This window comes from Macaca nemestrina, chromosome 4 (genome assembly GCF_043159975.1).
Source record: "Macaca nemestrina isolate mMacNem1 chromosome 4, mMacNem.hap1, whole genome shotgun sequence".
Taxonomy (NCBI): Eukaryota; Metazoa; Chordata; class Mammalia; order Primates; family Cercopithecidae; genus Macaca; species Macaca nemestrina.
The window spans coordinates 188,162,938-188,188,198 of NC_092128.1; the positions used below are offsets into that span (position 1 = coordinate 188,162,938).

The 25,261-nt window shown below is 53.2% G+C and overlaps 1 protein-coding gene across 9 annotated transcripts; it reads right to left on the reverse strand.

Annotated features, from left to right (window-relative positions):
- Positions 1-2,236: 2,236 nt before the first annotated feature.
- Positions 2,237-24,487, reverse strand: LOC105472498 (protein O-fucosyltransferase 2). Of its 9 annotated transcripts, XR_011622885.1 has the most exons (11): positions 24,204-24,360; positions 21,874-22,124; positions 19,565-19,709; positions 18,347-18,457; positions 13,462-13,528; positions 12,399-12,524; positions 6,454-6,634; positions 6,080-6,203; positions 4,491-4,564; positions 4,210-4,395; positions 3,764-3,887 (listed from the first exon to the last, which is right to left on the reverse strand). XR_011622885.1 is itself a non-coding variant. In XM_011725805.2 (9 exons), the coding sequence occupies exons 1-9, from the start codon at positions 24,332-24,334 to the stop codon at positions 3,734-3,736; spliced, it is 1,290 nt and encodes a 429-aa protein (XP_011724107.1). In that variant the 5' UTR covers positions 24,335-24,360; the 3' UTR covers positions 2,237-3,733. The 9 variants fall into 9 exon arrangements, 6 of the variants coding, with proteins under 6 accessions (XP_011724107.1, XP_011724108.1, XP_070951922.1 ...); XR_011622887.1 differs by lacking the exon at positions 4,210-4,395 and having other exon boundaries at positions 3,750-3,887; XR_011622884.1 differs by having other exon boundaries at positions 4,210-4,564.
- Between the last annotated feature and the right edge of the window lie 774 nt (positions 24,488-25,261).

Below are 25,261 nucleotides of genomic sequence, written 5' to 3' on the forward strand. Positions count from 1 at the left end.
GAGGCTGAGGCAGGAGAATCACCTGAACCCAGGAGGTGGAGGTTGCAGTGAGCTGAGATCGCGCCACTGTACTCCAGCCTGGGCAACAGAGTCAGACTCCGTCTCAAACAAAGAGAAAATCCAAAACTCTCCAGTGTTTGCCTTCCAGGACACTACTCAGGGTCACCCTGACTCAGTTTACCCAAATCACAATCCTTTGTTTCCCAAATAAATGCTTTAGTTAATAGTATTAAAAGTGAACAATGAAAAAGCAGATTCAAAACCTATTCAAATGGTTCTAACTCAATGTGTTAGTATAGTCACAGCTGCTTACTGAAAACGAACATTTAAACTTCGTCTACTCCAGGAAGATGTGCGGAAAAAGGGTGAAGGGTGAGCCACTGGGCCCAGCCCACCGCAGGACGGCCCCCTGTGCTTGTGTGTGCCCCAACTCACAGTGACAACACCCTGGCCAGGCCTCTGCATGTTGGCTTGGTGTCATCTGCCTTGCACTGGAGTGAAACAGGGTCAGGCTGCCACCATCCACACACATTTTAAAAATGAAACCTTTATCAAGGGAGTATCTATGGACCGTTTTAAAAGTCTTTGGAACCATGACTTGGAGCTGGCAGAAGAGGCCGTGGCTGTGGACTTCGGCACAACCAACTGTGCTGAAAACACAATGATTTACATCCATTCCAAGCTGCAAGTCCATCTTTTCTCCCTGCAATAAAAAGACCATTAGCTTAAAAAAGGGAGAGGGTTCCATCATCCTTGCAGCAGCTAAGACAACCCCTTAGGGTCCGCCTGGGCTCTCAGACCCAGTACCTCCTTCCAGGGATGTGCCCACACCCGGGTCCTTTTGTTAAATTACATCTGGCCTAAAGCTGGCCATTCTTTGAATTCCTACCTAGTGAACTGCAACCTAACCAAGCATGTAAACAAACTCAACCTAGTAAGTCTATTCTTGTAACAAGTAGCTGAGTCTGTCATAAGCTGCCAGTGGATCAGACCACACCCACATGACGCAGAGGCCCAGCCGTAGCCAATCAGGCTGTTTCCGTGCCTCACTTTCGTGTTCTGTCTTTAAGTGCTGCCTGCCCATGCTGCTGGGTAGAGCTCGCTGAGCCTCTCCTGGTTCTGAGTGCAATTCATGAACTGTTCTTTGTTCAAATAAACTCTAAAGTTTTTCTTTTTTTCAGACAGAGTCTCACTCTGTCACCCCAGGCTGGAGTGCAGTGGCACAATCACAGCTCATGGCAACTTCCGCCTCCCAGGTTTAAGTGATTCTCCTGCCTCAGCCTCCCACGTAGCTGGGATTACAGACATGCACCACCATGCCCGCGAGGCTAATTTTTTTTTTTTTTTTTTTTTTAGTAGAGATGGGATTTCACCATGTTGGCTGGGCTGGTCTCAAACTCCTGACCTAAAGCAATCCAACCGCCTTGACCTCCCAAAGTGCTGGGATTACAGGCGTGAGCCACTGCGTCCAGCCTCAAGTTTTCAACACTCTTGACCATTGTGTCTCACTAGGACCAAGCAAGAGCCTCCTCACCAGCCTCCAGCTTCCAGGCTATTCTCTACACAGTCACATCACACGCTGCTCTGCTCAGGCCCCACAGAGGCCCTCCTACCCACACATCCTCCCGACGCATCACTGGCCCAGTTGCTCCATCTGGGACACCAGCATCTCTCCGCCTTGGCCGTATGTGCCCTGGGGCCTCTGTACTCATTGTTCTGGCCACTGCCTCTTACAGCCCCACTAGCCTTCCTGGGCCCCTCCCAACCTCCCACCTCCTCCAGGCTGTGTTCTCCAGAGTTCTGCAGCATTTACCAGCACCTGGCACACTAATCTTCTCACTGGCTGGTCTCTTCCCATCACAGTTAAACTCATAAAGGCCATACTGCCATCTCCTATGTGCCTAAAAACCTGGCAGTTTTCAAACTTTTACAACTGTGGAATTCTTTCCCCAAAGAGGCCTCCCAGCAGTCTAATGAACAGAGGGCTGGTTGCTGTTGAGGATGACGAGGGCTTGCAGGGCCCCTTGAGCAGACCCAGGAAACACTGGGGGCCCCAGGGGCTCTGGCAGAAGTGGTGTCCTGATGCAGATGCCACAGCACTCACAGGCCAGCAGGAGCGGCCCCGACCCTGTTCCAACCTGGTCACCATGTGCCTTCTGGGAGATGTGAAAGGGTTCTTCCACCTTCCGCTGGGCAGCAGGAAATGAGTCTAATGAGTCTACGCTCCACAGCTAACTACCATAAAGCAGTTTATTTTTCTTAAAAAGGAAGGTACATGGTCACAGTCCAAAATGTTTTATACAGCTCTCAACCTGGAAAATGCAATTGATGAAAAAGGCACTGTTTCTAGAACAAATGGGAAAAGAATAAATATGTCACCATTTACCTTGCACAGCTTTGAGTAACACCGTAGGACCCTGTCACACGTTCAGGGTCAATTTTAAAAGCTTGAGAAGGAGAAGACACAGCAAGGTGATGTCCTAGACTAGCCAGGCTCCGAAGGGAAGAGCTGTCTGTCCCTCCTCACTAACCCTCCTCTCTCTGTCACACAAGTGTCCGTGTCACTGTTCCTCTAGCAGATGTGGAAAGTGGGTGCTCAGTGAGGACTCAGCCCCCACCAGCCTGAGGGTCACACGACACCATGGTGGGAAGTCACAAAGGGTAATGGGCCAAGATGGAGAGGGGGGCTCCCTGACCTTGAGGACCCCTGAGGCACTGCTGCACCTTCCACAGATTCTGCGTCCAGCGTTGCCCTCTTTGCAGATGCCCCTCATGGTGGTGGCACAAAGACCTAAAAATGATTTCTGTAAAATGGGTACAAGGAGCTCCCTGATAAAGCAGCTCATCCTAGACAGCCTTTTGGAGTTGGTGTGACTGTCCTTCCTCATTTCTAGCTCTCAATAGTGAATGGTGGACCCGGAGGCCCCACGTGCACCTGCCAGCCAGGGTGAGGGCAGGGCAGCCAGGGCGAGGGCAGGGCAGCCAGCTGGGCCTGGTGTGAGGAGTGGAGTTGCAAGTTTCCTACAGACAATCCACCGAGTGTCCCAGAGACGCCACTGAAAAACTTCCCAGCACTCTGATGTGCTGACGGTAGGGCCTGAACTGTCATCCCTCCACGGGGCTCCCTGAGGCCTCAGGCCCTTCCCTTTGCAGCACCAGGTCTGCCTTGCACACATCCCAGGAGGAAACAAACAGGCAGCCTCCTGCTGCGTGGAGGGCAACAGAGGGATTCGTGAGGCCCCGGTCACTCTGCAGACATTTAAAATGACTCTTTTCCTTGCACCAGCTCCCAGGGAAACGTCAGCCCGTGTGCACCTGACGGAGGGCAGCTCACCCGCCAGCATCTATCCTCAATGCGCTTAAAATAGGAAGACATGAAAGGTGGCTGGTAAGGCCAGAGCTGGAGCCTGACAAACACTCCTGCTTATGAGTCACCACGCGGGCCCTGCTGGCAACCGAGCTGTGGGTTCACAGACACTGCCTGAAAACACAACTGCCCCCGAGGGCAGCAGAGCCTCTTCGTCAGCCATGGCGGCTGGAAACGCCAAGGACAGAGCACAACTCTAGACGCGCTGCACCTCTAGAGGCCTGGGGCCTCTTCTGGGCTTAGGATCCCGCGAGGGACAGTCCTGTCCACCGAGCTCCTGGCTGGCAGCAGACGGTGACTCCGCGGCGACAGAGCCTGCGTCCACCCACGTCAGTCGGGTCCGGGAGCGGCCCCGGAGGAGCCTTCTCAGTAGGTGATCTTCCAGTGCGTGGGCTGCTCACATGCCTTCTCTTGGTCTCCGCAGAACCTGTTGTACGTCGTCTTGGGGTCCAACCCCAGAATTTCTCTTTCCTCATGAATCCGAAAAGAAAATGTTGAGACTGAGGTGCCAATAAAAAACCTGCAAAGGACCACAGAGGTTCCAGAGTGAGGAAGAACTGAGATCACAGAGGTTCCAGAGTTAGGGAGAACTGAGAGGAGCAGGTGAGTGAAATGAGTTCCAGAGTTACATGGAACCGACACAGCCGCCACCCCCCCTGCTGGCACCCTTCGCTCAGGTGCCCTTGACATCTGCGCCCTGAGGGGCTCTGCCTGATGCTGCAGCCCCATCCCCACCCCACAGTCAGCAGCCACCACACTCCTGTCCCACCACATGCCCCCCTCAGGAGCTCTCCTCTCTATCACCAAATCCCAGACCAGGCACGCCGGTGCAGGTCGAATACCTCCTGGACCAGGCACGCCGGTGCAGGTCGAATACCTCCTGGACCAGGCACGCCGGTGCAGGTCGAATACCTCCTGGACCAGGCACGCCGGTGCAGGTCGAATACCTCCTGGGGGTCACATGGTGAACAATGAGAGATTCCTACTAATCACAACACTGTCTAGCCAAGGCATGGGGGGTCCTTATCCTGAGGCACAAGAGAAATCACGGAGGTCAAGGACCCCTCCACACACACGCCGTATGGGCTGGTGGGGACACCCTTCTCCAGGGGTTTCTTCATACCTTGGGTCAGCGGCCTGCCCATTCCTCTGGCTCCTGCACAGTCGGTTTCTGGCTCTCCAGCAGCACTTCATGAACTTCAAGAACAAGCAAACCCCAGAGATGTTTCCAGAGCAAACGTGACGTGCCCAGCGCTGTACACGGAACCACAGGGCCAGCAGGCCACACAGGCCCGTGTGCTGCTGGGTGGGGGCATTGGTGGGGAGACCCCCACCACTCCACACACACGGGCCTGTCAGAGTAGGCCGCGCTGGCCTGGAGGCAGAGCAGCTTCAGTGAGCTAGGCCAAGTGCTTCGCGCAGCTGAGGGCAGGAGGCCGAGAGCTCAGTGTCAGGCCTCCCCACAGCAGGCTTCCTGGGCTGGGGAGACAGCACTGCCAAGCTCGCAGTCAAATCTCAAGGCCACACCTGAGAAGCAGGGGCAAGCTCGTGACTGGGCTCCCACACACCTCCGCCCTGACCTAAGAAGTCAGCGCTGCCTCCTGTCTGCTTAACAGGTAAAGGGATCCACGCCCCACAGACAGCATCACCCAGAGCCTCCGTGGGTCTTACGCACAATGCCCAGACCACCACAGGAAACAGCAGATGTGTGAAGAGGCACCAGCTCAGGGCGCTCAGCATTCCTCGGGCAGGAGGGAGACAGACTAACCCACAGAGACCTACACACGTGCACAGTGCTAACCACGGGAAGACCATTCCCTCTACTTTCCTTTTTTATTGAACTCAAACTGTTTCACCCTAATCCTAACCTTGGTCTCCTATGCAGACGGGCAGACAGGTCATTAGGGGAACAGAGGCCCAGCCCTACCTCCTACAGCAGCCCCATGAGAATGACGGCATGCAGGGCCCAGGCTCCCAACCTTGGGGACACTCATGGCAACCCCACAAGAAAGATCGCATGCAGGACCCAGACTCCCGGCCTCAGGGACACTCACGACAACCCCACGAGAACGACCACACAAGGGCCCAGGCTCCCGGCCTCAGGGACACTCACAACCCCACAAGAACGACCGCACAAGGGCCCAGGCTCCCGGCCTCAGGGACACTCACAACCCCACAAGAACGACCGCACAAGGGCCCAGGCTCCCGGCCTTGGCGATGCTCATGATGCTCTTCAGCAACACACACAGCACCAACAACGCGCCCAACTCGAGGGCACGGGCAACTCTCAGGGCAGGGGGCAGATGGGGCAGAAACTGGGAATGACGGGAAAATGAGACACAAGAAGAGGTTCTGAGATGAGGCCAGCTATGCCAACAGCCTGCTATGGAGGAAGTCTGTGTGTGAGAATTAAAAGGGCAAGATAAACAATTAACTTCAGCCCAGGGAAACACTGAACCAGATGCTACAGGAGACTCAGACGAGGAGGTAAACAGTGTGGAAATGACCACTGTGAACACAGGTGACCATCTGCTCTGACACCGAGTACCTGGAACAAAGAACCTTTTGAAAGCCACCTGACCCGCTCTCGGCCGACAGTGAAGTGGGCAGGCTACACAGGCAACCATCTGCTCTGACACCGAGTACCTGGGACGGAAGAACCTTTGAAAGTCACCCGACCCGCTCTCAGCCGACGGTGAAGGGGGCAGGCACCTGGCATGTGAGCAGATCCACTGGTCAATAATTGCAACGCCTCCGTCCTTGTAGAGCTCCAGCTCCTCCCACGTGGGTTCAAACCTCACCATCTCGGGTAAAAGCTTTTTTAGCTCTTCATATTCTGCGAAGTAGAAGGAGAGACCCTTTGAACCGGATCCTCCGGTAGGAACGGATATGTCTCTCTTTGGCAGGAAGACATGCATACTTGGCTTCTGGTTAGTTCGTTAGGAACTGGCTCAAAACATGCAGACACACAATTCAGCTTTACCCTCCCAGGAATTAGTTGAAGATCATGCAGGCCTAGGTCTACCCAGAACGGAACCAGGGATCAAGACGAAAAGAAAGAAACGAAAGGCACGGAAGCTCCATACCCTTTCTGACGGCATCTGTGGCCACAAACACCTTGTCCAGCCGGTGGATCTTCATGAGGCTGCGGATCTTCCTCACGGCCCCTTCCAGGCTGGGCACATCCTCTCTGTGACCCCAGATAAAATCTTTTCTTCTCAGATGGACTCCCAGGTAGGGGCCCCCTAGCGCCGAGCCCAGCTTGACCTAGCAAAGAATCACAAGGAAATGCGGAAACTGACAGGCGGGCTCGGGGCTCATCCTGGGCACCGGGTGGAACTCCAGGCGCAGAGGGACGACCGTTTCCATGTGGCCTCCTCCATGGGGTGGCCTCCAGGGCTGTCTAAGGGATTCAGGTGGAATCTCGGGGGCGACCAGATGTCTTTCTAAGAAGACAGTGAAGCAGTATTAATTACCACTGATCATTTTATCTGAGTTAAAGAAAAGTATTTAAAAAGAGAACAGCATGTGGAGACTCACGCTGCAAACTTGTGCTCCGAGAACCACCGCAGGGACGTGCCAGCTCCTGTGGACGAAGCAGCTCACAGCTGCAAACTCCCCAAGAGCCAGAATGCTCTGCTGCCCTCTTGACAGCACCACCTCCTGGCTGGAGGCCACCAATGCAAATGGTTACAGCAAATTCTAACAGAACCCTGCTCTAAGGAAGGAGAAAGCAACAGCTAATTCCACCACTTGTAACATCCTGGCTGACCAAGGTCCGGAGTCTGTCCACATGACAACTTCACTGCAGCATAACCAGCATTCGAGAAAGCCAGTGCACTCAGCAAAACTACAACCAAGGACCCCGCCAGAGTCCACCTCACTCCCCTGCCACCTCCACAGAGCAGGTGCTGGTACCCACGGCGGGGAGACCTGAAGACGGATCACATCACGGGGCTCGGCAGACATTCCCCAGCACCATCCCAGGGCCTGGAAGCCCCACTGGGTGGCTAGACCCAGAAGAGCAATCTCATCACTGCAGCCCAGCTCTCAGGAGGCCCCATCCCTAGGGGAAGGGAAGAGCACCACAGAGCACCCGTGGGACGAAAGAATCTGAACAGCAGCCCGTGAGTTCCAGATCTTTCCAATGAAATAGTCTGCCCAAATGAGGAGGCAGAAAACCAATTGTGATAATATGACAAAACAAGGTTCTATAGCACCCCCAAAAGATCACAGGAGCTCCCCAGCAATGGATCAAACCAAGAAGAAATCTCTGGTTTGCCAGATAAAGAATTCTGAAGGTTGATTATTAAGCTACTCAAGGACATACCAGACAAAGGTGAAAACCAACTTTTCACTTTCTTTGTTGGCTTTCTGTCTTGATGACCTGTCTAGTGCTGAAAAAGGTGAAAGGTGAAAAAAATACAGAATGTGGATGAAAAATGCTCCAGATAAATAAGTATCATAAAGAAAAATCAATTCCAACCTCTGGAAATGAAAGACACGCTTAAAGAAACGAAATACACTGGAAAGTTTCAATAATAGACTAGAACTAGAACAGGAGAAGAAAGAGCTTCAGAGCTTAAAGACAAAGTTTTCAAATCAGCCCAATTCAACAAACACAAAGATAAAATAATAGTAAAAAAAAAAAAAAAGAACAAAGCCTCCAAGATATTTGGGATTATGTTAAACAACGAAACCTAAGGATAATTGGTGTTCCTGAGGAAGAAGAGAAATCGAAAAGTTTGGAAAATGTATTTGAGGGAACAATTGAGGAAAACTTCCTGGTCTTGCTAGAGATCTAGACATCCAAATACAGGAAGCTCAAAGAATACCTGGGCAATTCATCACAAAAAGATCATCGCCTCAGCACATAGTCATCAGGTTATCTAAACTCAAGACGAAGGAAAGAATCTTAAAAGCTGTGAGCCAAAAGCACCAGGTAACCTATAAAGGAAAACCTATCAGATTAACAGCAGATTTCTCAGCAGAAACCCTACTACAAGGGACTGGGGTCCTACCTTCAGCCTCCACAAACAAAATAATTATCCGCCAAGAATTTTGTATTCAGCAAAACTAAGCTTCATAAATGAAGGAGAGATCATCTTCTTTAGACAAACAAATGCTGAGAGAATTCACCACTACCAAGCCAGTACTACAAGAAATGCTAAAAGAAGTTCTAAATCTTGAAACAAAACCTCAAAATACATCAAACTAGAACCTCCTTAAAGCATGAATCTCACAGGGACTATAAAACAACACAATTGAAAGAAAGAAAGAAAGAAAGAAAGAAAGAAAGAAAGAAAGAAAGAAAGAAAACGGTATTCAAGCAGCAACTAGCATGATGAATAGAATATAGTACCTCACACCTCAATACCAAAGTTGAATGTAAATGGCTTAAATGCTCCACTTAAAAGAAAAAGAGTGGCAGAATGGATAAAAATCTGCCTAAAAGCTGTGAGGCAAAAGTCTTCAAGAGACTCACCTAACACATAAGGATTCACATAAACTTAAGGTAAAGGGGTGGAAAAAGATATTCCATGCAAATAGACACCCAAAGTGAGCAGGGTAGCTGTTCTTATATCAGACAAAACAGACTTTAAAGCAACAACAGTTAAAAAAGATGGAGGGATATTATATAACATATCAAAAAGGTAACACCATGATCAAATGGATTTCATATCTGGGATGCAGGGATGGTTTAACATATGCAAGTCAACAAATGCGACACACAACCTAAACAGCACTAAAAACAAAAATCATATGATCATTTTAATAGATGCAGAAGCAACATTTGACAAATCCAGCATCACTTTATGATTAAAACCCTCAGCAAAGGTGGCATAGAAGGGACATACCTCAAGGTAATAAAAGTCATCTATGATAAATCCAAAGTCAACATTATACTGAACAGGGAAAAGTTGAAAGCATTCCTCCTGAGAACTGGAGCAAGACAAGGATGCCCACTCTCACCAATTCTATTCAACATAGTACTGGAAGTCCTAGTCAGTGCAATCAGACAAGAGAAAGAAATAAAGGGCATCCAAATCAGTAAAGAGTAAGTCAAACTGTCACTGTTCACTGACGATATAATCGTATACCTAGGAAACCCTAAAGACTCACCCAAAAAACTCCCAGATTTGATAAATGAATTCCGTAAAGTTTCAGGATACAAAATGAATGTACACAAGTCAGCAGCACTGCTATACACCAATAACAACCAAGCTGAGAATCAAACCAAGAATTCAACTCCTTTTACAACAGCTGCAAAAAAAAAAAAAAAAAAAAAAAAAAAAAAAAAAAAAAAGAATGAAACAAAACAAAACACAAAAACAACCAAAAAAACCCATAAAACTTGATCTCTACAAGGAAAATTACAAAACACTGCTGAAAGAAATCATAGACAACACAAACTATTGGAAACACATCCCATGCTCATGGATGGGTAGAATCAATATTGTGAAAATGACCATACTACAAAAGCAATCTATCAATGCAATTCCCATCAAAATGCCATCATCATTCTTCACAGAACTAGAAAAAACAAAATCCTAAAATTCATATGGAACCAAAACGGAGCCTACATAGCCAAAGCAAGACTAAACAAAAAGTACAAATCTGGAGGTACACATTACTCAACTTCAAACTATCCTACAAGACTACAGTTACCAAAACAGCATGGTACTGCTATAAAAATAGGTACCTAGACCAGTGGAGCAGAATAGAGAACCCAGAAATAAAGTGAAATACTTACAGATCTTCGACAAAGCAAACAAAAACACAAAGTGGGGAAAGGACATCCTATTCAAAAATGGTGCAGGATTAATTGGCAACCCACATGTAGAAGAATGAAACTGGATCCTCGTCTCTCATCTTATACAAAAATCAACTCAAGATGGATCAAAGACTTAAATCTAAGACCTGAAATCATAAAAATTCTAGAGGATAACATCCGGAAAACTCTTCTAGACATTGGCTTAGGCAAAGAGTTCCTGACCAAGAACCCAAAAGCAAAAGCAACAAAAACAAACATTAATAGTTAGGACATAATTAAACTAAAAGCTTCTGCACAGCAAAAGAAACAATCAGCAAACAGCCCCCAGAGTGGGAGAAAATACTCGCAAACTTTGCATCCGACCAAGGACTAATATCCACAATCTACAAGGAACCAAAACAAATCAGCATTAAAAAAAAAAACAAATAATCCCATCAAAATGTAGGCTAAGGACATGAATAGACAATTCTCAAAAGAAGATACACAAACATACGAAAAAATGCTCAACATCACTAATGATCAGGGAAATGCAAACGAAAACCACAACAGGATACTACCTTACTCCTGCAAGAAGAGCCATAATCAAAAAACCAAAAAATTATGGATGTCGGCGTGGATGTGGTGAAGGGGAACACCGTGACACTGCTGGTGGGAATGCAAACTAGTACAACCACTATGGAAAACAGTATGGAGATTCTTAAAGAACTAAAGGTAGATCTACCATTGATCCAGCAATCCCACTGCCGGGTATCTACCCAGAGGAAAAGAAGTCACTATATGAAAAAGACACTTGCACATACATGTTTATAGCAGCACAATCCACAGCCGTGAAAACATGGAACTGGCCTGAATGCCCATTGGCCAGTGAGTGGATGAAGAAAATGTGGTATATCAGCCATAAAAAGGAAGGAAATGAATGCTTTGCAGCAACCTGGATGGATCTGGAGACCATTATTCTAAATGAAGTAACTCAGGAACAGAAAACCAAATATCACATGTTCTCACTCATAAGTGGGAACTAAGCTATGAGGATGCAAAGGCATGAGAATGACACAATGGACTTTGGGGACTCAAGGGGAAGAGTGGAGGGGGTGAGGGATAAAAGACTACACATTGGGTACAGTGTACACTGCTCGGGTGATGGGTGCACCAAAATCTCAGAAATTACCATTTTATCCATGTAACCAAACATCACCTGTTCCCCAAAAACAATTAAAGTTTAAAAAAAAAAAAAAAAGATAAAATAAGCCAGGCACAGTGGCTCATGTCTGTAATCCCAGCACTTTGGGAGGCCGAGGCAGGTGGATTACTTGAGGTCAGGAGTTTGAGACCAGCCTGGCCAACATGAGAAAATCCTGTCTGTACTCAAAATACAAAATACAAAAATTAGCCAGGCGTTGTGGTACACACCTGTAGTCCCAGTTACTCAGGAGAGTGAGACTCTCTCAAAACAAAACCAAAAACAAAAAAAGTTAATTAAATAAAATTTAAAAGAATAAAAAATAAAAAACACTGAAAAGAAATACAAGTGGGATAAAATGAAAAAATCTTCTGTATTTTTTCCCGAGTAAAAACTGTCCAAGTAACTTAATTATTGCTGGAACAATTAATGCTATTCCACGTGGAAACAGCTCAAATACCCCATAAAGAACAAACAAGTAAAATGGCACTTCTATGAAAGTTTTGTTTAAAAAACACAAAAAACAGACACTGAAAATGCTTAAAAACAAAATCAAGTTGAAAAAGCAATATGTTTGTTGTAATTACACCACAGAAAAACCCAAACTTTCAGAAAACACTTAAAAATATATACATAGAATAAAAAAAGGATGACTCTAGACCAAAACAGCACTGACGGTGCTTCTAGGCGAGTCTGGGTGCCGCTGCTTTTCTCTATCAATCAGGTCATGAGGGAGAAAGCCCGAACGTGCCTCTGGCCACCTCGAGCTCCTGCTTCCGTGCTCCTGGCCTCGCCGCGCTCTGAGAACACCTTTGAGGCTGCTGGGCCTGCCAGGACTCCCGTGTTACTAGAGGGAGAGCCAGGCGGAGTGACTCCCCGAGTCTGCACCGCGACGAGGGTCCCAGGGTCCTGGCGCCTCCCGAGAGCGGGTAATTACCGTGACTCACATTTCAGGGAGGCATCCACGCCGACAGACGCGCCAACCCTGCTGTGACTCTGAACTGAAGGCATGAGTTTTTGGGCATCTCAAGAGAGGATTTACCTTCTCTCCAATTAACAAAAGGGAGAGGGGCTACCTTCATCTTCGTCCAGTCCTCCTGGAAGGGGATCCTGTCCGCGTCGTCCGTGGAGTTGAGGTGTCTGCTCCTGAACTCGTCTCCCACCTCCCGCAGGTGCCTGGCGAACACCATGCTGCGACGGGTCTGTGGAAACGGCGACGGCTCGGCTGAGAACAGCCCGCCCGCCATGCCGCCCTTCTGGAGCGGGTCCTCCCATAGCTGCCGCCACCCACCCCTGCAGCTGGAACAAGACCCTCAGAGACATTCCTCATCAACAGTCGCCCGAGAAGCAGTGCCATCCACGGTGGAGGCTCTCGAAGGGTCTCCGGCATGAAGCCAATGCAGGGCAAGCCGTCCACCCCTGCCAGCTCTGCCAGGCTCCCCCGAGGGAAGCTGTGGCACACACGGGCTCAGCTGGCCGTTGCCCCTGGCTGGCACAACTGTGTGCAGCTCCTTCCCCTCAGTGTCTCCCCAACTTGACTTCTAGCTTTTGCCAAATGGGGCGGGACCGACCTGCACAAGGCCCCATGTGAGCAGGGACTGTCTCCTGCAGGCAGGTTCCAGCTTTACAAGCTGCTGCCCTGGTGAACATGTCAGCAGGCCTGCTGTGCCCACGGGAGGGGGGCAGCCACTTCCCGCCCTATACTCCCACTCACTCACAGCACCGGGGTGGCTATGGAAAGTCACCCCATCAACACAGAAATCAACGGCAATGGGAAAGACCCACTGCAGAAAACAGTCCCACCTTTCAAAGCTAAAGAAAGGAGAAAGGAGGGGTCTACGTTCCAGCCACTGACGGAGTCACTGACTCGGGGGCTGACTCCAGGGCACCGCCACTGCATTCAGGGCCTGTGGCATCAGAGGGGAGAGCTGGGCGGCCCTGTGGGCTCCCGAGGACCTGGCTCTGCGGCCACGTGAGACTCGGGGGCGGCGCAGTCACTGCAGGTGCCCGTATCCAGGGCTTCAATTATGATTTTAATCAGCAAAGTTCAAAAGAGCCATCAACTGTTTTAAATTTTCAAAAACTAAGTAATAGGCAACATACACTAATTTAGAAAGATGCTCCCGAGGAAACACTCACATCCCAGTATTCTTTCCCTCCGTAGTGGTCGTGAAGTAGGTTCTCGGCTCTGTCTAACATCACGGACCTATTTTTAAACAACATGACAATAGTTATAAGAGTTAAGGATGACGACAGTCACACTCTCAGAGCACAAACTGGGAGAACCCAGGGCCGGGGAAGGAGAGACCAAGTCTTCAAGGGACACCAACCAGGGCGCGTCGGGCGGTTATGGCTGAGACACAGGCAGGCTGCTGTCTGGCCTCCACACCACAGTTCTGAGGGTTTAACGCCCACTGTCAACTCAGAGAATGACATCAGAGAAAAGTATCTCCTAATTTGAGGAGTGTATTTGGGAGTGGGCAGAAGGCTTGGAATCCAGGATCCACTGATGGCTATGACAAGCTGCAGGTGCGCCTGAAGACGGGAGGCTGTGGGAAGCTTTTCTTTGGCAAAAAGGAGAGGTTCACATAAGCTGCTTGGAAACAAATTCACTGACTCGGGCTCAAAGCTGGAGCTGCATCTGTTCCGTGGTAGAGACGCCATTCCCGGGCAGGCATTCTTGCGACAGCGTCTCGTCCGAGTTACTGCAGCCCTTGTCCATTGGCAAACCTGGTCCCAGGAATACGTGCACGTGTGAAGCGGTGGCTGTGAAAGTGTGAGGTGCATGAAATGTGTGAGGAACGTCCTGGGGTTATTTCAGAGAGCCCTCCAGCCAGCCTTCATCTGAGACTCCTGGCAGGCACCTCCTCCTCAGCACCTTCCTGGGGTTATTTCAGAGAGCCCTCCAGCCAGCCTTCATCTCAGACTCCTGGCAGGCACCTCCTCCTCAGCACCTTCCTGGGGTTATTTCAGAGAGCCCTCCAGCCAGCCTTTATCTCAGACTCCAGCCAGCCTTCATCTCAGACTCCAGCCAGCCTTCATCTCAGACTCCTGGCAGGCACCTCCTCCTCAGCGCCTTCCTGGGGTTATTTCAGAGAGCCCTCCAGCCAGCCTTTATCTCAGACTCGCAGGCAGGCACCTCCTCCTCTGCGCCTTCTTGCTCCAGTTTGGGTCTGACAAGTCATCCAGGTGCCTGTGACTGTCATGCTAAACGCTACCTAATTCCACGTGGGAAGTGCCTCTCCTTTTCCAGCCATTGAACCAACCGTCTCACCACACTTCCTAGGGCTCTTGATGCAAAATAAAAACGAAACGCACAAAACGGATCGTAAGAAAAGAGACCCGAATACTGGGGTGGTAAAGGTTGGAATACAAAAACCCAGAAATGTTTAAGGAAAAGACTGATGAATTTGACTACATTAAAAATTTTAATTTTGGTCTGGTGCAGTGGCTCACACCTGTAATCCCAGCATTTTGGGAGGCCGAGGTGGGCGGATCACGAGGTCAGGCAATCGAGACCAATCGTCCTCTTCTGGGTGGCATCCTAGTTTTATGCCCTCATGGTTCACACACAGACTCTTCTACACAAACCTGGAAACAACCAAAGGCCACATTTTCTTCCATCTGTACACAAACAGCTGCAAAAGAGCGAGGTGATGTCCACGTGTCGTAATACCCAGGTGTGCGGCTGGGTGGGAAGAGAAGGGCAAACTGAAAACTGCGTGGACAGCGTGTGTGGTGATTCCACGTGTTTAAAAAGACGGCCGCATGCACAGGCGGCGACGTGAGGTGATTTCTGGAGAGATGGGCATAGCTGGATTCAGTGGGTGCCTCTGGCCCTGCTTCCAACGCCATTTAAGGCTTTTTGTGAAATGCAATACCGCACTTCGAGACGCACGTTCCGCACGGGCGCAGGCAGAGGACATTCCGCACAGGCGCGGGTAGGCAAACTGCTCCAAAACGAACACGGTGCAGCCCCTACCTGGGTGGAGGAACAAGGAGGAACAAAGCCCTTCACACACTTGCTCTGCCCCGTCCTCAGGGGCCTCCCCGGCATCCCCCATCTCTACCTCCGATGCACGGGACTGTCTTTGACCTTCATGCACATGGAACATGACCACATTTATCTTTTTTTTTTTTTAAACTGGGCATTATATCTTGATTTCTCTTTGTTGAAAACGGCAGCAGTCTGCCCCTCGTCAGTTGTGGATCTACCACACTCTATCCCGTGCGTGACTGAGGGGTGCACGGGTTTTCCTGGTCCGGGGAGGCCATGAACATTCCTGGGCAGGGGTCTGTGGGTGCACGTCCTACATTCGGGGTGCACCGGACTCTCAGGGTTTTACCAAATTCTCGCTCCAGGAGCAGCCTTCCAGCCCCTGTGGACCTGTCGTCCCAACGGTGGATGGTTTCCTGAGCACGACAGCACTGGGGCACCTGCTCACATTAACAGCAGCCGTTCTTACTCCTGAATCACACGGATCCCGTCTTAGACTCACCTCACCCCAGGCTGCCCGTCCCTCACTCACTGGGTTTCGTCTCCTGTATCCCGGAAAGTCCTTAGTTCATGAAATGTGCTGCAGGACCTTCCTCTCTGAGGCCTGTCTCCATTCTTCTAATGGACAAAAGTTCTTGATTTTAAAGTAACTGGCTTTACCAATCTTTCTTTTTTGGTGCGTGCTTTTCCCATCTTGCTGAAGAAAGCTTCCTGCCCCAAGGTGGTGAGGCTCCTCTCTTAATGGCTTTATAGCTTCACCTTCCCATTAGGGCTTTAACCCCTATTAGAGACTTTCCCTGGGTGCTGGGGGCAGACGGCCTTGCCCCCACCATCAGCCTCCTTCCCCTGCAGCCCGGCAGAGGCGTTTCTCCTCAATCAGGACCATCTGGCTGGAAGCCCCTCTGGGCTCAGCTCCATTCTAACCTGCAAATGTGAATAGAAAAAACTGACAGGCACGACTGTTCCACGGGCCCCACACGTAGGCAGACTGGCTTCCGAAACCCGGATATTTTCATGAAATGAACCCAGTCCCAGGACATTAAAGCTGCATCTCAACCACCAAAACAATTCAGCCTAGTTCCCTCCACAACCTGAGTTCTGCTTTTCTGCAACAGCCGGGCTGGCCGAGCAGCAGACACGCGGGCCTGTGCTGGAGCCACCTGCCTTCACAAAGGCCCAGAGCAGCTGAGACCACGTGGTCCCGGCCCACTGGGGCCAGTGGCAGCTGTTACTGACCAGAGTGGTACTGAGCCAGCTGTGATGTCCAATAGGGTCGCGACTGCCATGTCCTCTAGAGGCGCACACAGGGCACGATAGCAGACAAGGCAGCCTCAACCTCAACGTGGGCAAGCGCGAGAGGCACCCATGCCCTGCTGTGCCCAGTCTGTGGGAGACTGTGGGTGGTAAGCCACCCAGGTGCCGAGGCAAGAGATCGAGGGCACAAGCTGTTCCAGTATAATAAAATGTGTAAAATAACAATAGTTATACTAGATATAGATAATAGATATGATTATGTATGAATATCATTAATCATTAGTTTGTAGTAATTATTCTTTATTCCAATATTATAATAATCCTCGCTCTATAATTATAACTTAGGAAAAACCAGGCCATACAGAGATAGGAGATGAGGGGACATAGTGAGAAGTGACCAGAAGACAAGAATGTGAGCCTTCTGTTATGCCCGGGCAGGGCCACCAGAGGGCTCCTTCGACTAGCGGTAACGCCAGCGTCAGGGAAGACGTCCGTTACCAAGTGGACCATGGTCTAGCGGTAGCGTCAGTGTCAAGGAAAACACCCGCTACTCAGCAGACAGGGAAAAGGAGACTCCCTTTCCCCGGAGGAGTTCAGAGAAGACTCTACTCCTCCACCTCTTGTGGAGGGACTGACTGATGTCGGGCACACCCGCAGTTATCCGGAGGCCTGTCTCCCTGTGATGCTGTGCTTCAGCGGTCACGCTCCTAGTCCGCCTTCATGTTCCATCCTGTACGCCTGGCTCTGCCTTTTAGGTAACAGTAGCAAATTAGTGAAAGTACTAAAAGTCTCTGATACGCGGAAATAATGGCGTAAGCTCTCTCTCTCTCTCTCCTCTCTTTCTCTCTGCCTTGGCTGCCAGGCAGGGAAGGGCCCCCTGTCCAGTGGATATGTGACCCACGTGACTTTACCTATCAATGCAGATGGCTCACATTCCTTACCCTGCCCCTTTTGCCTTGTATCCAATAAATATCAGCGCAGCCTGGCATTCGGGGCCACTACTGGTCTCCGCGTCTCGGTGGTAGTGGTCTCCCGGGCCTAGCTGCTTTTTCTTTTATCTCTTTGTCTGTCTTGTGTCTTTATTCCTACAATCTCTCGTCTCCGCACATGGGGAGAAAAACCCACCAACCCTGGGGGGCTGGACCCTACAGGAGATGCTCACAGCACCTGCTGGGGGACTCAGAAGAAGATCCAAGGGAGGTGACGGAGAGGGTCCCAGTCTGCAGCAAGTTCTAAGAACATGGTCATCAACAGTTCCCTCTGGAGTTTATGACATCATCAGGTACCGACTCGTCTGCAACCCCAGCCGCCTGGGTGGACCCTCGCGGCCCGGCTCACCAGGCCGGCGGCCACTTGTGGCAGACGCATGGCCAAAGGTGGCTGCACGATCCTCTCCAGACCCATGAGGCAGCAGACAGATCAAACGGTGGGTGTTGGGTGCGGGGAGGGGGCAGGTATTGGTAAAAGTTGCCCAAGTGGTACAAATGGAGAACAGTCTCATGGTAAGCCCCCGCCGCCCCCAGCCCAGCCCCTCCCCGCGCACTCGGCCGGGCTGAGCCCTCACCTCTGTGCCCCTCGCCCGCTGTCCACATCGCCCACTGCGCTGTTTCGCGGAGACACATGCAACCACTTCCCTAACCAACACCCCCAGGTGCTGTCTGTGAGGTGGGTGGGCCAGGGATGCGGGAGTGGAGACGGACAGCCCCTAGCCCAGCACGCACGGAGCAGGCACCGCGGCCTCCAGGCTGCTCCTGAGGGGAGCAGGGCACTTACCGGGCTGATGTGTTTCTCAGAAGCAGGGGCGCCACGATGGAGGCTGAGCCCTGGACGGACAGACAGGAGACGTTCAGACCCCTGGTCTCCTCATAACCCCAAAACCATCCTCTGGAAGACAAAACCCGCGGCGGCTCTGTCAGTTTATTTTGCTTTCACGAGAAAAACAAATCGAGTCTAGACACGCACACACCGTGGCTTGCTCTTGATGAAACACGGCTGCTTTAGGAAAACTTACCGATCACGACTGCGGATCGTGACATTCTCGTAAAATTGTAAAAGAAGCCCACAAGCGCCTCTCAGGCTGCTGAGCCACTGAGGCCTTCCCCACGACAGGGGGCCGAGGGAGCAGGACAGAGGCAGCCCTGTGCACCTTCGGGGCCAGCCTGGCTGTGACCGTCACCCAAGCCACCCGCGCCCTTCCCAAGGGCTCACTTGCCGTGCTTTAGAGCAGCTGCCCTGGCACTGGACACACGGAGGCTGGGAACTGACAGCTTTTCCACAGTAGGCCTGGCAGTGTCAGAGCCTTTAATGGCAATCAACAGTTGGGACTGACAAGACCCCCATTCCTGTGGCAACATCCAAATGCAGGAAAAGACACGGGGAAAAAGGCACGGGGTCTCAGCCCGTTGTTCGCCACGGCCCATTCTCGAGGCCTCAGCACAAAGGGGACCCGCCTGTCAAGGATGAGAACGGTGTGGGCAGCCACAAGCGCTACTACCACGAGGGGCACCGAAGCACTGTCAGGATGCGGGGGGAGGGGAACGCCCAGAACCCGGCATCAGCACCCAGCGTGGGCACTGAGGGCGCTGTGTGTGTGTGTGGTGGGGGCGCTGTGGCGTGGGGGAGAGGCTGCAGCAAGGGGAGGAGGTGGAGGGCACTGCTGCCTGGGGTGGGGAGGGGAGTGGCTGAGGGGGGCGCCTGTGGCAGGGGGAGGGGGTGTGCATGTGGGGGGGTGGGGCGTGCATGTGGCATGGGGAGGCAGCTGGGGCTGAGGGTACTGTGAGGGTGTGGGGCGAGGAGTGCCTGGGGGAGGCGCCTACTGCAGGGTGCGGGGGGGAGCCTGCGGCAGGGGGCACATGCGGCAGGGGGAGGAGGTGGGGGCTATAGGTACTGCGGGGGTGTGGGGCGAGGAGTGCCTGGTGGAGGTGCCTGCCGCAGGGTGGCGGGGGGCGCCTGCGGCAGGGGGAGGAGGCAGGGAGCAGCCGCAGCAGGCACCTGTAGTACTCGTGCTTGTCCTGGGAGTACAGGAGCTGATCGATACACGGCCGCTCATCCACCTTCTCTTCCCAGGTCCCTTCTTTCCATCCCTCTGCATAACTTTGTAGGACGTAAACCTGGTCAATAAAGGGCCCACCAGACTCTGAAAAACACCAAGAGAAGCCGGGCAGCATGACAGCAATTGGAAGCTCACTTACGGGCACGCATCAGCCACCAGCAGGTGACTCTTACTACTGTACACCACCCTATTCCCAAAGAGACTGCAGGAGGCTCACAAAGGCCAAGACAGGTCAGAGCACAGGCCATGATGGCACAGGGCCGACAGCGTGCGATAGCAGCCAGTGGGGAGGAGCTGGTCCCCGATTCCCCAGCCCCACCCCTGCCTGGCTGCAGCAGGCCCCATCCTCACAGAGGCCCATGTGAGCCCGTCCAGCCTTCATGCCCCTGGTCCAGCCCCCGGGGGCTCGCTCTCTGGCCCTCTGTGAGGCCACTGTCCCCTACCCCCTTGGTTTCCCACAGTGCTCCTCACCACCTGGGCCACCATCTACTGCACTGGTGTCCTGCCTCCCCCAGGGACAGGAGCTCAGGCGAGCAGGAATCGTGCCTCTTACCCACGGCCCAACCCACACGGAGAAGGTGACACTGCGTTGCCCAAGAGATCAGCAATCAAGATCTGCTCAAGGGGGCAGGAACACAGCGGGGAGGGAGCACCGTACAGGTGAAGTCCTGGGGCAGGAACACAGCGGGGAGGGAGCACCGTACAGGTGAAGTCCTGGGGCAGGAACACAGCGGGGAGGGAGCACCGTGCAGGTGAGGTCCTGGGGCAGGAACATAGCGGGGAGGGAGCACCCTGCTGGGGAAGTTCTGGGGCAGGAACAAAGCAAGGAAGTAGCACCGTGCAGGTGAAGTTCTGGTGTCCTTTTTGCTCACTCACGACTGGGGGCTAAGGGCTGCGTGGCCTACAGGCCCGAGGCCGGAGCTGCGGGGGCTCCTTCTATGCTAGTGGGAGGTGGTGAAGATCCCGCACGCTGGGTGCTATGTTAGCCACATCAGGAGCTAGTTCCTTCCCCACCTTACAGGCAAGGAAACAGCTCAGCAAAGCCCCAGGCTGGTAGACTGCAGGGAAGCGTGAGGCCAGCATATCCGCCTCAGAAGCTCATCACACGGGGTCTGTCTTCCCAGACCTTCCCAAGCACTTGGATGCCCAAGGCCCAGACCTGCCCGCTTCCCTGTCAGGAAACCCACTGGTCCCAAAGGGAGGTAAGGATAACGTCTCCGAGTTCCTGTAACCTAATGTTCAGACCAAGGGCTGGCTGCTAGTTACACCAAACACCCAACCACAGCTTTCATCTTCCAGGACTCATGAGCAAGTTGTAAAGTCAACTCAGGATGCACTCTAGGAATGCTTTTTACAAGCGGCAGACTTTGTGACTTGGTATCAACCAGGATGTCAGAGGTTACTCCCTGTTGTTGCATGCCCCTAGCACTCACAAGACTGACCCTGCCAGAGAAAACATTTCAAAGTGACAAGATCTAGGGTGCAACGAGCACCATCCTTGAAAAATGACGGCACGGGAGCCACACTCCTTGGCAGGGAGCAAAGGTCTCTAAGCCCCGAGAGTGGCTGTCCAGTAAGAACTCAACAGTTGCTGGAAAGCAGGAGCCTGACTCAAAACTAACTCATTCATCTTCACGGCTTCTCAAATGCAGCAGCAAAGCATCACTTACTTTTAAATTTATGTCTTCCAAATGACACAACACAAAAAGCTCTGAATACCTTCATTCTAAGAAGAGCTTTAATTCCTCTCCTAAAATTAAATGAAAAAATTAAGCAACACAAAGTTAAACAAGACAGACCTTTATCCCTGGTGCTGCGCAGCGACACCACGAAGCACACTCCGCACGCAGCACGTCATCCTTAGCGTAAAACAGCCTTTCGCACAGGGAGCTGAGTCCTGTCGGTCCAACACCCGGGGTGGCCGCTTTCTTAGGGTGTTAGGGCGGCTCTAACTGCATTCACCTACTCGTCAGGCCACCGTGGGTTCCAGAAGTGAGGGGGCACAAAGCTCATCCACTTCAGGTCTATTTCCCGAGAAACATTTTGGGAAGCTCACTGCAGCATGGGAAAGGGACTGCGCTCCTGAGTGGAGGAGGTGCTGCCACAGGCCTCAGGCAGCAGCGCCGGGCACTGGAGGATGCTGGGGAGTCTGGATGAAGTCGCAAGCCCAACCTGATGTCTACCTTAGAAATGATTGCCCGGCCCCAGTTAAAAAACCACAGCCTCCCAGCGTGCCGCTCGGCCTCACCTGCGATGAACTGCTCATACTCGATGACGGGGATGTTTTTATTGAGACTCGGAAGATCAAAAAACTCAGACCAGGGAATCCGGACCTGGTGGATGTCAGGACTCTGCCAGTGATAGAGACGGCCCCACGGAGGCAGGACAAGCACCCACTCCTCCGTCTTCAGCAGAGTCTTCAGGAGAGAGGCGATTCGGATATAGACATCCCTGCGCAGGTTGAAGCCTTCCGGGGGGTTGACGTCATACAGAAGATACCTGAGCAGGCAGAACGAGGACCACAGGTCTCGAATGCTGGGGTTTCTGCACGGAAAACCTGACTACTCAGAAGTCTCAGCGTATGGCCCAACTCTAGGCGCTTAAGATGGTCCCCACTTTGTGAAGGCAGTGAGTGGCCTGTTTCTCTATGACCAGTTACTTATGGAGCCCGTAAGCAGAAGCAGCAGACATGCTAACGTCCTTTTAACAACTAGCAATAGTTCAACACTAAGGCTAGAGGAATCCCAGTGACTAGAACCCAAGAATCAGTACCCACATGGTTCTCAAACTGTTTGGTCTAAAGACCCCTTTACACTGGAAACAATGATTGATGGCTGGTTATGTGCAGTATGTCTATTGATATGTCCTATATTAGACATTAAAGTTACAAGTATTTAATTCAGATAAAAATAATAAGCCATTACATGTTAACAAAAATCACATATTTAAACCAAAAATAAGCGTACTTTAAAAAATGAATTAGTGAGAAGAACTGTGACGATGTTCTTTTTATTTATTTATTTATTTTGAGACGGAGTCTTGCTCTGTCTCCCAGGCTGGAGTGCAGTGGCCTGATCTCGGCTCACTGCAAGCTCCGCCTCCCGGGTTCAGGCCATTCTCCTGCCTCAGCCTCCCGAGTAGCTGGGACTACAGGTGCCCGCCACCACGCCCGACTAATTTTTTTGCTTTTTAGTAGAGATCGGGTTTCACCATATTAGCCAGGATGGTCTCGATCTCCTGACCTCGTGATCCACCCGCCTCAGCCTCCCAAAGTGCTGGGATAACAGGCGTGAGCCACCGCGCCCGGCCAACGATGTTCTTAATTTTTGCAAATCTCTTTTGGGTCTGGTGACAGCGGGATTCCCATACCCGTTTCTGCATTCAATCTGTTGTGACATCACAGATCAAGGGGTTTCTAGGAAAACTCCGCGGTGCACTCATGAGAGAAGTGAAAAAGGCGTAGAATACCCTGGTACTACTATAAAACAGCTACAAAAGCTGAGATCCCGAACACACTTTAAGATCACTGCCCTAGCGGAAGGACACAAAGCACTCCAAGGCACAGACAGGTCCCCAACGGTTACAGAAACCCTGGTACTCTCCTTCTCCTGCTCTGCGCTGGTTTTCCACAGACTCCCACCGTCGCGGGTGAAACTACGTGCAGCGACCAGGCCTGCGAAGGCCACAAGAGGCCGCGCACCTCTGCGTCCAGGCCCCTCTCGGGGTCCGCTTGGAGAACTCACAGCCACAGGGCGGCTGCGAAGCTCGTCTTGGCCCTAAGAATTCACTGCGGAGCGCCCGCCGGGCACTGACTCCCAGCTTCGCACACCCAGGCCTGGACCCGCGACACTCAGGGGCCTCCTGAGCCCGCCCAGGCTCAGCCCGAGCAACCCGGTGCCCTTCCTGGGCTCCCGAGGCTGCGCCCCTGGCCTCGCGGACAACCCCGCCTGCAGACCCGGGCCGTAGTGACGGAGCTCCGACTACAGTCAACCCACCGGCCCGATCCTGCCCCCAGCCCCTGCCCCATCCCATCCCCTAGGCCCCGGCCCCGGCCCCTGCCCCTGCCCCTACTCCGTCCCCATCGCATCCTTCCTGGTCCCTGCCCCCGCCCCATCCCCATCCCATCCCTCAGGACCCCGCTCCTGCCCCCATTCCATCCCATCCCTTCAGGTCCAGCCCGTGCCCCGCCCCCATCCCATCCCAACACCCTGGCCCCTGCCCCGCCCCCATCCCATCCCTCCTGGCCCCTGCCCCCTACCCCATACCATCACCCTGGCCCCTTACTCCGCCACATTCCGTGCCCCAGAACCCTGACCCTATCCCATTCCCCTGGACACTGCCCCGTGACCCCGCTCCATCCCATCCCCCTGGCCCCTGCCCCAAGACTCCGCTCCATTCCATCCCCCTGGCCCCGGACCACCCTCCATCCCGTGTGCCTGCCCCCTGACCCCATCCCTTCTCCCTGGCCCCTGACCCCGCCCTATCCCATCGCATCCCAGACCCACCCCGCCCTCATCCCATCCTCTGACCCTGCCCGACCCTGGAACCCCAGCATTGGCACCGTGGACGCGCGTTTACCGTCTGCGGGACGCCGCCCCCGACAGAATGTCGGCCGCCGACTGGCCGGGCCAGAACTCCTGCCCGGAGGCACAAGCCGGCGGCCAGGACGCTGCCCCCAACAGCAGGAAGACGAAGCTGAGTGCCGCCATGGCCCCCGCCGGCCACGCACTTCCGGCGGCCGCGCCCCGCCCCGGAAGCAAGCCCCGCCCCCGTGAAACGCGTTCCCAGTAGCCACGGCAACGCCCAGATCAGCCCTTCCCGCGCATGCGTTATGCGCCATCACCAGCAAGCCGCGGCGGGAGCAGGAATTGCGCGTGCGCGGATTCTCCGCTCTCCTGAGCGCCGTGGTCGGCGGTTCCGTGGCTGTGGTGCGTGCCGGTGCTCTCGCTGGCGACCTGGCGCAGCCCACGCAGGGACTCCTGAGGGTCCTCGAGGCCGGGAGGTCGGGGGGTCGGGAGGTCGGTGGACCCTGCAGGCCAGTGGGGAGGGGCGAGAGACTGGGGGCCGGGAGGGCTAGACGGCGGGGGCGGGGCGGGGCGGGGGCGGGGCCGGGCCGGGGGCGGGGCCGGGAGAGCTGAGGGCTGGACGGCTCGGGGCGGGCGGGCGAGTGGGGAGGAGGCGCGGGACCGGTAGGGGCGGGGGGGCTGGACGGCGGGGACGGGGCACGGGGGCGTCCGTACACTGGATCGGCGCTGGGTGCTCTCGCCCCCCTGGAGGTGGGCACGGGGCGGGAGCCGCGCGTGAAAGCCTGGGTTTCTAGTCGGGGGGCGCCCTCGAGCTCCGCGCCTGCGGCCTCCTGGGTGCCCCCAACCCTGGAGCCCCGGGGGGGGGCACCCGGGCTGGAGCCTGGCCTTCCAAGGAGCCCTGGAGGGACTGCGCTACTGAGGCGCGGGGCTCGGTGGGGTGATCCGGAGACCCGCGGGGATCCGGAGCTGCCGCCCCTGCGCTGCCAGCCTCCCACCCCGCCCCTTCTGCGAGGCGTTATTAAAGGTCTGCTTTCAGGAGCCAGGTGCCTGCCCGCCGCCACCACACACCGCAGCCTCCAGGCAGCTCCCGCTGCTCCCCAGGGCACCAGC

Excerpts from the sequence above, each read along its gene's own strand:
- LOC105472498 (XM_011725804.2), bottom strand. The coding sequence starts at position 24,334 with ATGGCGGCACTCAGCTTCGTCTTCCTGCTGTTGGGGGCAGCGTCCTGG. Across the intron at positions 18,458-19,564 it reads GACAAGCACGAGTACTACAG|AGGATGGTTTTGGGGTTATG; the intron begins GTGCCTGCTGCG and ends TTTGTCTTCCAG. Across the intron at positions 6,204-6,453 it reads CACAGATGCCGTCAGAAAGG|AATATGAAGAGCTAAAAAAG; the intron begins GTATGGAGCTTC and ends TCTACTTCGCAG.